Here is a 14,445-nt window from a genome sequence, read left to right on the forward strand (position 1 = left end):
GTCCTAATGTCATCTTGTGCTATGATGAATCTATATAAAAACAATTTTTCATTTTCTTTAGGTTGCATCCCTGACCAAAGAACAGCGTGCCTGGACGCTTATGAGTCTGGATATTTAAAGAAAAAGGAATGCTATCAATACTCGCCTCCACTGGAAGATCCCTTTGAGCAGTGTGTTGGCATTATCGGGATGCAGGCTACAAGTAGCAAATTGATTAACTCCATTTATACTCAAAATGAAGGAACTGGTCTAAAAAGCAGAAGTCTGAACTCAGATACGTTTGATTTAAACAGAAGTTTGGAACCCTCATCTATTACCAGTAACAGCACTTTCATGGGTATGTTCTACCTATTGGTTTTTGTTCAAGCTGCTGGTACCCTTGCTGTCTCATTTCTTACTTCCAACACTAAGCAAAACTGATTTCTCAGCTTTTTCTTTCCCCCTCCTACAATAGATAATTCTGTAGTAGTGTTTAGATGCTCATATAGCTAGTGTTGTGAAAAAACTAATTTTGTGCAGTTTTGTGTGGGCTTCTTTTTGCGGGTGTCCGTGAATTTAGTAAGATAATACAGCATGTGGAATATAAATACTTCAGAAAGGAGGAGAGGAGAGACAGGAAATAGCTGAGGAAAGGCAGTTCGAGAGCTGTCCTTGATGTTTTGCATGTGTTCTTGTCTTTTTGTTATCTTTCTCCCTTTTCCTCCCCGAGTAACTTGTGATGCTGCATTATCTATTTTTTAAGGCTTGCACAACTGAACTGTACACGTAGGCTCGTTCTCTCTCCACTGCAGTGCATGAGGACAGTTGGACGCCCCAGAACTCAGGGTGCCTTCTGGATCCTACCGGCAGTTAGCCAGGAGATGGGCCCTATCCTGTGTTACAAAGGGAGCAGCTTGAGGCTTGGTCAGAAGCAGAACTGACATATGTCAAAGCAGTCCTCAGGTCAAATGTGGTCCAGTGAGGTGGTTCACCTCTGCGTGTAACTGTGAGCCCTCTTCTGCTTCTCAGGAAACCTGACTTCTAAGGACCATTAGATACAACGTCCCAAATTTTTGAAGTTCAGGAACAGAAAAATGATTACAGTAAAACTGTGTAATGAGCATATTTAGGTTACCAGGAGATCTTAATAGCTCACGCTTACATAAAAATCTCATCAGTGGTGTGATTCTTATCTTTTGTCTTAATATAGCTGGCAGATTTCCATAAACGTTAGGATACTTAAATACACCCTAACAAATTTCAGGCAAACCAGAAATTTTTCCGGACAGGCAAAAGGTGGGCAAGGTCCCAGGAGGGCTCAGGGCAGGTGGGGAGACAAACTCCAGTGTATGAGGATATATTGTATAAACACAGTGAGCCAGAACTAGTTACCCTTCAAAGTAAGGAACTGAGGAAAAATGCCCTTTCTATCCCTCCTTTGTCTTCTTTTCTCATGGTGTGTATGACAAAAGAGTTCCTGAAGCTTAATTCAGGGGTTACAGTTTTAATGCAGATTGCAGGGAGAGGTGGGGGGGGAAGGAGAAAAGCATTGCTTTACCTTTGAAGCTCCCTAAATTTTGGGTGTTGGTTTGGTTGGTTGGTTTAAAATGCATATAAACGCACATACTGCTTTCACCCCTGTGATATCTGAGCACCAAGTGCAGCGCTGGTACTGTGGATTGTCTCCCAGCCAGTGTGTCAGCATGGTTGATCAAGGCCTGGGTCTGCTGGCTCTGCAAGGGGACCTGGGGGAATGTGCATCACTAGGCTCTTTGTTCTCAGGGGGTGGGGAGGGAGGTACAAGCTCTGAAGTTTCCCCCCTTCGAAAGCCAGATGTTTGGACTGTAAAACATTGCAGATGCCATGACATCTGGCAGAGGCCCTGGGACTACACACGTTCTCCTGGCTGCCTGCCACTATTGCTGTGGTGGGACTGTGCAGATAAGGCTTTACCGCATGTCTCCTGTAGAAAGTAGTTCTACTGTATGTGGGTATACCCAGGAGTTACTGCAACCTCAAGGGCTCATATTCCCTTTTCTGCCCTAAAAATCGATACAGAGCTACTTTTTTTTGACAGTTCTCTGAGCTACTACCCCACCCAAGTTGCATCATCGTTGCCTTGGGCGCTTCATAATCATTAGCACTCTTCACTCAAAGAGCCTATGGTTAGATCTTGGAGGTGGTGGCTGTGGAAGAAGTCTTGATAGATTTCTTGTCTTTAGTTGTGGATTCGCTTCTTCAGCATCGTTGTCTTCAAATTCAGCTCCGCTTTTGCCTCTACAATCACAATGAAGATGACAGCTGGCATTAACATCACTGCTGATGCATGAGCCAGAAAGTTCACAGCTTAGATTTTTTTTTTTTTAAGACACGATTCATTTGTAGCTTTGGTGCTGTGAGGCACATCCTTTCATGTTGTGTTAGGGGGAAAATTGCTCTGCAAGTCATTGATGCAAATATGGACGTTGTCCAAATCCATTTTTAGTAACTTCTCAGATCACAGTTTTACTTGTACTGTACTTTACTTCTAGCAGCTAAGCAAAACTAGAAGTATGGCTTTTTGGGTGCAAAATTTATTAATGATTGCAGTGTTAAGTTATTAATAAAAACTGAGTTCTTCAACATCAGCCTGTGGCACGTTGTACTCTGAAAATAAGTCTTTTGAGTGTCACTTACAGGCACTATGACTTGTGATGGCCGTATCTTTCTTCAGTAAAAAAAGAGAAGGCCCTTCTTGCAGAGGTGTTGACACTAACACCTTCCCAATGGTGAAGAGTGACAGGCACACTAATTTTTTTCTGGCTAGTGAATCCAGGTAATTATTAATAAAGATTCAACTGAAATGCCAAACTCTCTTTGGGCTATGTCTGTTCTAGCCAGTTATGGGCAAAGAGATGAACAGGTGTGAATGGAGAATTTGGCTGGTGGGACCTTTATTATTAATGGGAGATGCTAGCCAGAAAAAGATTGTTTTAGCATTCAGATTGCACAGTGGGAGGATGTTGTATAATCCCATACATGTTGGTTTTTTCTTTTTTTTTTTTTTTTTTTGCTGAACTGCATGGCAGATTTCATGTGCCATTCCTTCAGTGAAGAACAAAACAGGGAGACTGTTGTGACTTCTGCGCTAGAACATGTCTTGTGATATGTTTGCAGTTTGGTCTGTGTGCCCGCCTTCCCCCTCACCACCCTTCCCAAAGAAAAATGGGCATGGGAGTAGTCATGAAAACAAAAGTAATGAAGTTGTGTATGGCTATACATTTACTTTGGAAATGTTTTTAATGTCTCAGGTGGCAGAATCTTGCCTTATGCATGTGATCACACGGATGTTTTCTTTTAAGGGATAAAATAACAGTTAAGTAAAATCTCACTTCGGTGAACTTTTGCTTGTGTCGATCCTTGGCTTGCATTCTAACATGCAGCCCTTAGTGAGACATAAAACTGTTAGCATCAGTATTTCTGTACTTACTTACTCATTTACTGTCTTTCAGGAACATTTGGAAAGCCTTTATGGAGGCCTCAGCTGGACTCTCTCTCAAATTGTAGACAGCCAGCAAATTGCCAACCAAAAACCTCCCATAATAATCCTCATGCCTCACTGGACTTCGATGCAGAGGCAGATGAAGACGGAAAGGAAAGGACAGTTTCTAGAGGAGAAAATAGCATTTATACTTACAAACAGTCCTTTGAAAATTTTAGGACTTCTACTTTCCAATCCTGTGATTTGGATACATAGCTCCTTTTGGACCTGCCATTGATTTCTGGAACCAAAGAAATACTTTGACATACTACTACCTCAGTGTGGAATTTTATTTAAAAAGGGAATAAGGAAAGGAAGAAGGGAAGAAAGAAACCACGTGATGCTATGAATTCAGAACAAATAAATGCATTTTTATTCAAATAAAGCATAATTGCCAAAATGCTCTACGTTTTTATACGGGGAAAACATTCCTTATAAAAGTACTATATTTCTAATTATTTTATAGCTTTGTTTTATGCAAATAATATCTTTTGTAAATTAATGGTGTAAATAATACAGCATATGTATTTCTATGTCAGACTTCATTTTATTGAAATGAGTAGTAAGCATTCTAATTTTGTACTGTTACTTGTACCTTTTTACAAATGGAAACTCCATGCTGTTTGCAGGTATCATGCATCTTATTTGCACATTACTTTTAATAAAACATGCTGCCATGTGGTCTCTGACCCACGTTAGTGTATGAAGAATGAGAAGTGTGAATTATGTTTGTAGACAGAGGAGTATTGCATATGTAGGTGCTTTCTGTTGCATGTCTGCGCCTTTATTTGACTAAAACTTGTATCTCTGGATTTACTGTGTTAAATATGTTTGGCTTCTAAGAGTGGGTGTGGTCCTGCCACAACTACTGGTGGCTGGTAAGGTGGGTTGAGGCTCCCCGTACCAAAATAAGTATGCAAATCTTCCGTTTTGTGAATTCCCACTATCAGATGTGTGTGCACATGTTCTGGGTTTTCATGCACACAAGGCTGTAGTACCAACAGTCTGCCCATGCCTGCGTGCAAATAGTGTGCGTGCATCTGGTGGAGGATATGCACAGTGGATGCACAAATCCGTATCAAGCTGTTTAGTAAAAGGAGAAAAATGGCGCTGCGTGTCTGCCTGGTAGCATCGCTTTTTTCTAAGAGGCTTGAGTGTTAAGCGTCTGCCAAATATGCAGTGCGTGCCCGAGTCTTTGCTTTCCCGTACCCTTTCTCCCTCATTTTTGCTTCTGCAACCACTTCCACGCTCATCATGAGAAGGTAATCCAAGTACAAGATAATGTTTTCCTTGGTTTAACTCATGCTTCTGTTCCTTATTCAGCTGCCCTTTTCTGGTTATAGATGAGATCTGTGCTTTATTCAGTTGCTCAGTCAAGTTGAGCAATTGCTGGATTAAATTTGCAGTAATGAACCCAATGCCTTTAACTATACGAAGTCAGAGAAGGAGGATTGCTTACTATAAAATGGTAATTAAAACTAAGTGAAAACACTATTTTGTTTTTCTATGTACAGATGCCTACTATTTTAAAAAGCTGTGAATCCTGCTGTCATCACTGCATTAAAACAGCGAGACTCCAAAATGGTTAATATTACAGGACATAGGCTTTTTACATCTGTCTACTTTGAAGGTGCAAACTTACATGGTTGCCAAATAACTTCTTTTAAACTAAATTAAAAGCAGCTGTTAGAGTAGGCCATCACAGACATCATGGCTAAACCTAGAGCAAAGGTTTCACTGCCTGGTGTAGCTGAGCTAAGGGCTTTTTGTTGTTTGTAGCCAGAAACCTGGTACCCAGATTGCGATGCAATTTTCCTTTAATTTAGGCGCCAGTATTAGAGGCAGGAAGTTAATCCATCCTTAGTCACTGGTGGTCTAAGTGTAGAGAATGGATTTTGCATGCTTTAGTTGATCATATTGCCAGATTTTCTGACTCTTATTGTTAATTTGTCTTCATTGCTGCCAGATGTGCTGATGTGGTGACAGACATTGATATGGGTATTTGATTATAATTAAGTGCATTTTGAAAGAGATTAATTTTTCCTGAGTTAAGCACATGCTATAAGTCAATAAGGCAAGAAATCTTAAATTTGATTCACTGACTAACTCTCCTTTTTCTCCCCCCCTTCCCCACTTTTTTAGGGGGAGGGGACCTGGGGGCCATGATAGCTTGTGTTTGTAACCAGACATTGCTTTTTGACACATCAAAAAAAAACCAAACCAAACCCAAAAACAGTAAGTATGTCTTTCATTCCAGAACTAATGTTTATGCCTAAGACTCCATGTTAAAGGTTCATAATGAAAAACAAGCTTTAAATTTGTTTCCTGTAGCAGGGGAAGGTTGGGAACGGTGGGAATGTAATTTTATTCCATTTTAATCTTCTCCCTTAAATACTTGTTTTTGGACTCGCTGTTGGAGAGTATAAAGATACTAATCTTCCAAGGACATGGATATCTACCCAAATAAACGTTCAAGGTCAGTGACTGAATTTTAGATGCTTCCCATCAAGTTTCATTTAGCATCCTAAAAATACGAATGACTAGAATTTTATTTGATGCCTTAAATACCCAGAAATAGAAATGAATGCTCCCAAGTCCTCTTTTTTTTGCCAGTGTGAGTTTGCATGTTTAGTAAGTTTTGTGCTTAAATACAGTGGCAATCTGTAAATTGCAGGGTACTTGCAATGTCTTAATAACTCTTTAAGACCAACAATGTAACCAAACATCTGTTTTAAAGGCATGCAAGTGTTTCCTTCATTCTCTTTTTTCTCTTTTTTTTTTTTTTTAATTTATTTTTTTTCCTTTCCCCCTCTGAAGATCCAGGCATTAGGGAGCTGGTAGTTCGATATTTACACAGCTGAAAGCTAAATTGTAAGTTGATGTGATGGGGAAATAAATTGCAGCTAAGACTGAATAAAGCTTACACTGCATCTGAGAGTCTTGGAGTGAGAAACAAGTGTTGCTGAATGACGGAACAGACTTTTTGCAGTTTTATGACCAGCAGTGACTGGAATCTTGTCAGGGGCTCACCTAGAACTTGCGAAATGTTCTTTAAAGGCAGTATCCTATTAATGCTTTACACAACAAATTACCCAAGGAAATACAATTGATGAGGTATAGTTTCTGCAAGCCCTGAATAATAATTTTAATAATTCTAGACAGATAAATGGAGTTATCTGCTTACCAGAATCTCTCTGGAACAAGCATTTCCTAACTGAATAACCTAAATGGTATGTCTGAGATGATGCTGGGGGATACCTGTGTAGTTTCTTAACTGAAGGCTGTAGGTTAGTGCTGCTATTTCAAACATGTAAAACCTTAAGGAATGCTACAGTATTTCAGGACCAGATGCTTTAATTTAGATTTTTTTTTTTTTTACTTAACTAAATGGCTCTTGACAGTGCCACGATGGCAAAGAGTTAGGCCCAAATTTTCCACTGAAGAATATTGCTACTTTTCCAACTGAAGACTTATTAGTGTCACCAAACTTTTGTGATTTTGGTCTCGGGGATCTCTTGAACACTTAGGTCTTATTCCTTGAACTGCTTTGAAGAAGCTTAAAAGACTTAAGATTCAAGATCCATTAAATATTTGTGAAGATTTATCCCGCAAACATTTGTGTTCCGCCAACCTTACAAGCCAGGACAATAATTGGGGATTGTATTTCTTTTCAAGTGTAAATGTAAGCAGAAATTTTACTTGCTACTTGCAAGACTTCTTGTTGCAGATGTAACACATCTCAGAGAATTATTTTGTCTCAGTGAAGTCTTCTCCCTTTTTTTCTAACTTTGTGTATGACTGTATTGTCATAGAGAAGGTGTCTGACTAGTTGGATGTTAGTTTAGCAGCTATGTGAAATTCTTACATTGAGAAAGTAAAGGGTAGGGGAGAGCCTCAGCCTGTTTAGTGAGGGGAGGAAACCAATGTATAACAAGGTGCAGTTCTTGTACGTACGGTTTTACCCAGCTGAAGAGCTTACCAGATACCTTCCTTTATTATATTTTAGGGAAGTGTTACAGCAGGGAGTAAAAGCCGTAGTGTCTTTCCTCACTTACATGTGACTAAAAGTGCTTCTCACGGTTGTTGTGCCTAAGTATTAGGGTCTGTAGTTCCACTGAAACAACGTATGTCCACATCCTGTCACTTACCAAAAGGCACAGGAGCCCTCTCCTGTTTCCCATGCAGCTTTTTCTCTTGTAGCTCAATACTGCTCCCATGTCCTTTGGGGACCCTCTTTGGTAACCCACACTACTCTGTTTGCAGTTTCTTTGCTTGCCGTGTCACTGTGGTTACAGGCTAGGACAAACGTACTCGGTTCAGAGAGCACAGTGTAGTTGAAGGCAGTAAGTCAGTAGTGGTTGGGTGCTGGAGGAGAGGAGGGGAAGCGTGGGAGACAGGCTAGCCGCAGCTTTAGGAAGCTCTTGGTATGAATATGCAGTAAATGCATAAAGAGACATAAAATATTTATAATGCAATACATGCATTCCCATGCTCTTCACAATACTTCTTGTGTATTTAATTCCACTTATCCTCTGTGCTCTAAAATGCCAAAAGCAGCTATGTACCAAAGAGCATGTCATCTGAAGAGTTATATCTTACTGCATCTAAAATCTCCTTTTCTGGTAGACAAGAAACAAGATCCATTTGTTATTCTGTCTTTGTGTTCAAGACTAAATATTGCTGGTGCAATGCATAGTTTCCCAGAGCCGTGTGGTCCGTGGGGTCTACTGTGTCAGAATGCATGTGATCAATGTGACTCAAGAATGCCATGGGACAACAGGACCTGAGAGTGAAGTTGGTGGTAATTTAAGCTCACTGCTTGTAAAACAGATTTAGGCTTTGTGACTTGAGTCCAGGATTTTGTTTCCCACACAACAGAGAACAGAACCATAAATTAGTCTAGATTATGGACTACTGATAGCACTTCAGCATGATCACTTTTCCTCAGCCATCAGTAAGTGCTTTCTTGTTATACCCATCCAGCTTGTCTGTTGACCATGGGCTGTTCACCAAGAAATGCAATACAGGAGTTTCCAGTTTGAGCACCTGCATATACTATGTCCTGAAATGAATTGTGACTAATTTTAAACCCTGCAAATTTCAAATCTGATGGGCACTGGAAATTAAGGTTTTACTTGGTTGACTGAGGTAATAAGATCCCCTGAATGCAAGACAGGCTTTGAGATTTTGTAGGCTATGATGCCTTTACTTTGAAAAACTTGTATGCAGCATGGTCTAAAGACCCCCTCATTTGCCTTAGCAATGTGCATCCTACTTATAGTCAGCACTTCCTTTGTAGGTGTGCATGGAGAAGCTGAGACTTATGATTTGGGTCCATTGCTGGATAATCAAAATTCAGGTATTGACTATACAGCCATTGGAAATAGTATCTTCTTGAACGGTGAGGCTTCAGCTTTTGAGGCAAAATGATGCAAAACCACATCAGTTCCTATCAGTTAAAGAAACTACCTTTGGCACTGATCCTGGTGTCCGGTCTACTTATTTTGGGAATCTATTGAAAAATACTGTAATGAAGGAATTGATAATGATGTCCTTAGGTTTTGTTTATGCTGCTGTCTTCCATTTTGCGTTGCTACAACATGGAGAATTCGGGGCTCTGCCCTCTGTTCATCAACAAATGGTGGGGTTTCATGCTGATTTTCTTAGATGTGCCAGCACTTGACAGCAAAATATAATTCTGTCCTGCTGCTAATGTGCTGGCATGCCACACATAAGAGAAGGAGTCAGAGCTACTGTAAGTCAGAGTTACAGCAATACTGTAAAGTAAACATAAGGGAGAAAGGCAGGAGTTCCTGTCATATCATAAAGTGGTTTTGAATAATCCTCTTCTTCCAAGGGAATAACTTGTGTGGGTTTTAACATTTACTCTTCATAACACAGTTCATAGAATCAGAATAGTTTGGGTTGGAAGAGACCTTTAAAGGTCATCTAGTCCAGCATCCCTGCAATGAGCAGGGACATCTTCAACTAGATCAGGTTGCTCAGAGCCCCGTCCAACCTGACCTTGAATGTTTCCAGGGATGGGGCATCCACCATCTCTCTGGGCAACTTGTTCCAGTGTCTCACTACCTTCATAAAAAATATCTTCCTTCTATCCAATCTAAATCTACCCTCTCCTAGTTTGAAACCATCCTATCGCTACAGGCCCTACTAAAAGTCTGTCCCCTTTAAGTACTGAAAGGCCGCAATGAGGTCTCCCTGGAGCCTTCTCTTCTCCAGGCTGAACAACCCCAACTCTCTCAGCCTTTCTTCATAGGAGAGGTGTTCCATCCCCCTGATCATTTTTGTGGCCCTCTTCTGGACCTGCTCCAACAGGTCTGTGTCTTTCTTATGCTGAGGACTCCAGAGCTGGACACAGTACTCCAGGTGGGGTCTCACCAGTGCAGAGTAGAGGGGCAGAATCACCTCCCTCAACCTGCTGGCCACGCTTCTTTGGATGCAGCCCAGGATACGACTGGCTTTCTGGGCTGCGAGCGCACATTGCTGGCTCATGTCCAGCTTTTCATCCACCAGTACCCCCAAGTCCTTCTCTGCAGGGCTGCTCTCAATCCCTTCATCCCCTAGCCTGTACTGATACCAGGGGTTGCCCTGACCCAGGTGCAGGACCTTGCACTTGGCCTTGTTGAACCTCATGAGGTTCACATGGGCCCACTTCTCGAGTTCAGTAAGCTTATCAAGAAGTTAGAGCTGCTACTCTATCACCCCTTGAATGGGGCAGCTGTGCCATTTTCTGCAGGAGACAGAGTACATTTGAGCTGGAGATACATAGTGAGATACTTGTCTGATGCCCAGTCCACATATGGCAGAATGGTTGCTGACAAAGAGCCCTCCAGGTGGCAGAAAGAATTGCATCCGAAGAGATCACACATTTTCCCCAGAATGTTAGAGGGTGTTTTGAAACTGGTTTTCAATCTCATTGTGATTCTAGACTCTTAGAAATAATTAGAAAGACTTGATCCTTCATTTGGCATCAGGAGTTCCCTCACTCCACTCATGACCAGCCTTTTTACATGCAGAAAGTTATTGTAGACTATTGACTGACATAGTTGAAAACCAGAGAGCTTGCACAAAAAAATATTTGATCCACTGGTACCACGTAATAATTGTAACAAATGAGGCTTTTGTTCAGTAGTTTTTTAACAGGTGTGGCTCACTAGCACAGCAATGAAGAAGCTACTATTTGAGTAAGTGGTAGAAGACATATATAAACAAGCCAGCTCTTATAATTGAAACTAGCTACTCTTGGCTTAAAATAAACTGTACTTGCACTGCTACCTGCTGCGGGTGTGTACGCCAACAGAAAGCATCAGTGCTACAGCAGCCAACTGCCCAGAGCCTGGCTTCTGCCACACACTGATCGTATTCTTTATTAGCGTAAACTTCTTTCTCTATTAACCTTCCTTCAGGAAAGGGGAAACATGGCCCCCATCGTAATTAGCTTACACAGCCTTCCATGTAAGCTAAAGAATGGAAAGTGTCAGGGGCGCTCGCAACAGCCTCGTAGGTATTTGCTGTAAGCAGGGAAAAGTTAATCTGTTCTCAGATTTTGGCAAGGGGACAAAAACCTATGTGTAAAATAGTGCTTAGAATGAATTAAATTTCACGTAACTGTGACCACACAGTAGGCAAAGTAGTAAAATGATGGCGATGATGGAAAATATGACTAATCAGAAAGGTGTATTAATTTAATGAATAAAATTATGCTTTAATGTAAACTAGGGTTCTTAAGTGCCTCATTTTAAAAATGTGTTTGTTTATTGCTTTGTAGCTTGTAACAACAGTGTTATTTCACCTACCAGCACACTCTAGCAGTTTCATCTGAAATAGCATTTTCACTCAAAGTAGGTTTAAAAAAAAAGAGAAAGTGAAATTAAAAAGAAGCTCTGTGATGCTGAGCCACTGAACTAGTTTTATTAAATTGCTTAAATCAGAACATCAAAAAAATTCTGAAAAAATGGAAATGCTTTGATTTTTCACTTTGAAATTACTTGTTGTTGCAAAATTATTTTAATTTCTCTTTTTAAATTTTCACTTTTCTATTCAGAACCGGAATACAGAGTGCAGAACCCTTTGGGTTATCAACACAGACCAGACGCAGAGGCTGGTGTGGGCAGAGCTGTTGCTTGTTCTCTGCCCACTGCACAGCCCTCTTCCCAAATCCATTTTATCTGAGTTGGGCAGATCCCTGCGGATTGATTCCCAGTGCCACCAGAGCACGTTTCTCTTCCCGATTTCCTCTTAGCGGTTCTGACTCAACAAGTTTCTATAGTTGTAAAGAGCCAGGCTTAATATTTTTCTGTGTGATTAGAAATGTTCTGGTCTCTGTACACTTTGAGAATTGTAGGAAGCTGCTCCCTGCACTTTCTACATAACCCAAGGTGGTTTTGCTTCTGAACAAGCACTGAGTGGGCTCACCAGAGGTGCCGCCTCGTGTGCTGCGGGCTGGGGAGCCGCAGAGACAGGAGTGACCCTCACCCCGGGCATGCCTTGCTCCAGCAAATCTCAAACAGCACCTCGGATTCAGGAGCTGTGTGAGCACTGCCCAAATCATCCCTTCTGTTGAACTGAAGTGCCAATAAAAGGCTGCATCACACAGTCATCTCTCTAACAAGGCGGCTAAGGAAACTTCTTAAGGTCTATAATGTTTGATCAACTTCATTAACTTTTTAAAAAAACCCAAAACAGCACCATGTTGCAGGATGATGGAAATCATATTCAGCATTCCCAAATATCATCAGCTATCTTCCTTGCTTTCTTCAGCAGCTTACTGTCTTGCAGAGAAACTGTTCGATAAGCAAACAGAAAAGCAAGTTATTGCAGGTGCAGCGGCTGAGGAGAGTGATCTGGGAAAGGCATTCCTACCTCTTTCCTCCACCCAAACCTTTCCAGCTCCTCGATAGTGTTAGACCTCTTTTCTCCTCACAAAACATTCTTAAATGGAAAAGTAAGGATTTGTCATATAGTATATAGTTCATAGCAATTACAAAGTAACTATTATATAAACTTGGTGGATTTTTTTTTTTTTATGAGATCTTTCACAAAGGAGTTTTGAGCCTATGTGGGCTTCCTGTTTAAGCTTCATATTTTCCTCAGGGAAAAAAAAAAAAGAAGAAAAAGGTCTGCTTTTTTAGGGCCAGGTGTTTTATATAGCTAAGTTAAAACATGCCTGGAAAGGCTGTGGTTATTCTCCTGTCTGAAAAGCAATGCACTTCCCCCCCCGCCCCCCTTTTGTAACATTTAGCATATATCCCTTTAAACATGTTGTTTATTTCTAGTGTTTTCTGTTTGTGAATCTCCCACTGCCATTAGTTTCTTTGAAACACCGGATTCAAAACTGGACGTTGGTTTCCTCCTCGTCCTCAAATATTCTTACAGATGTTGCTGTAAATCAGTTACGGGGCTGACATAGCATTTGGCTGCCTGACAAATGTGCCATAATAACGCAGCTCAGTAAAATGTGGAATTTCTGAGGTACTGCTTGTAACTTTTTCAATGCTGTTGTAAATTCCCAGCCATGTCAGCACAGGTGGAAACAAAGTCATAAATAAAGTGTGTGTGTGTGTGTGTGCGTGCACATGTGTATGTAGAAGGTGGGGAGTAGAGGTTGCATGTACTCATTCTTCCTAAAGAGTTCCCTAGGTGGTTCACTGCTTCTATGATTTAATTCAGCTACCTGAAGCAAATTAAAAAAAAAAAAAAATCCCTTCATTCAAATCAAAATAATCTTGCTAACAAAATTTTAGAGAGAATGTGTGAGCAAATTGAAGCGAGTAGGCTGTTGCTGCTGTGAGTACGAGCCAGCCCTGGTAAGCCATGCCAGGCTTCACTGCAGCACTTCAGATAATGATGAAAGAGCTATTTCAGTTACCCACTGTGAGCTTCTGCTTCTCAGGGGGCTGGGCTGAGCTGCCCCTCGTCACCTTCAAGAGAAATCAGCAGTGAGCTGAAGTGCTATGCTAATGGTTTGCAGCACCGGGCAAGGACGGGAATGTGCGTTGCCCCAACATCTTTTGCTTTCCTCTTTCCTTGCGGGATCGATTCCAAGAGGCAAGATATTTGGATATTTCCTTTTTCTTTTTGTCCTTAGGCCACTTAACGGTAGGGTCATGTTTAGCAATAAAGCTAATCAGATTGAATGGTCTGTGCTGACGAGGCGGCCCCCATCCAGCCTGCCTGACCATGCCGATCCTTCTGCCTCCCCTGTGGGAACTGGCCTTCACCTGAGCACGCGCTGAGCCTGGCAAGGAGTTAGACCATCCTTCCCCCCAAAATAAATAGTTTCTGGCTGCTCCCTTTGAATCCATGAGTGTAGGACTACTCAGGAGTTGTTACACAATAGCTGAGGGCAAAACATTTGGAGGTACCTTAGAGAGAATTTGATGAACTGGTTCTGCTGAACTACCTGAGAGGAAAGCCAGGCTCTGGGAACACTGATTTTGTGAGTATCGCCTCTTCTTACAATCAATGCTAGGAAGTATTACTGCTTAACAACCAAATAATAAGGTCAGCCTAAGAACCTCTTTCTTAGCTATTATTTCAAACATCACTAGAGAAACATGATTTAAAACAAAATGCCAAGTTACGGTACACATTAATATTTATAGTCCGCAGATATGGTGACTAACATTGAGCTGCACACAAAACTAGCATAAAAAGAATATTTATTTTCGCAGTTCCAGACTTTAAAATCATAGAATCATAGAATCATTAAGGTTGGAAGAGACCTCCAAGACTCTCTCAACCAGCATCCTGAACAGGCCAAAGTCCGCCCTCCGGAAGTCTATGGTTGCAGTTTTGCTGCCCCCCCTCCTTACTTCACCGAGAATTGAGAATTCCACCATTTCATGGTCGCTAAGCCCAAGACGGCCTCCGACCACCACATCTCCCACCAGTCCTTCTCTGTTTGTAAACAGCAGGTTGAGTGA

General features: G+C 41.3%; 1 protein-coding gene and 1 pseudogene across 1 annotated transcript in view; one reads left to right on the forward strand and one right to left on the reverse strand.

The window, feature by feature from the left end:
* LRIG3 (leucine-rich repeats and immunoglobulin-like domains 3) overlaps positions 1 to 4,196 on the forward strand; it is a 40,085-nt gene extending 35,889 nt beyond the window's left edge. Inside the window, exons 18-19 of the mRNA XM_009327688.1 lie at positions 62 to 337; positions 3,471 to 4,196. Coding sequence (XP_009325963.1) covers positions 62 to 337; positions 3,471 to 3,715 — 521 coding nt within the window. The 3' untranslated portion in view covers positions 3,716 to 4,196. The remainder of the gene's footprint in view (positions 1 to 61; positions 338 to 3,470) is intronic.
* A 278-nt stretch (positions 4,197 to 4,474) lies between these two features.
* Positions 4,475 to 14,445, reverse strand: part of LOC103920055 — a 39,244-nt pseudogene continuing 29,273 nt past the window's right edge.

The sequence above is a fragment of the Pygoscelis adeliae genome, unplaced genomic scaffold (assembly GCF_000699105.1).
Source record: "Pygoscelis adeliae isolate BGI_AS28 unplaced genomic scaffold, ASM69910v1 Scaffold113, whole genome shotgun sequence".
Lineage (NCBI taxonomy): Eukaryota > Metazoa > Chordata > Aves > Sphenisciformes > Spheniscidae > Pygoscelis > Pygoscelis adeliae.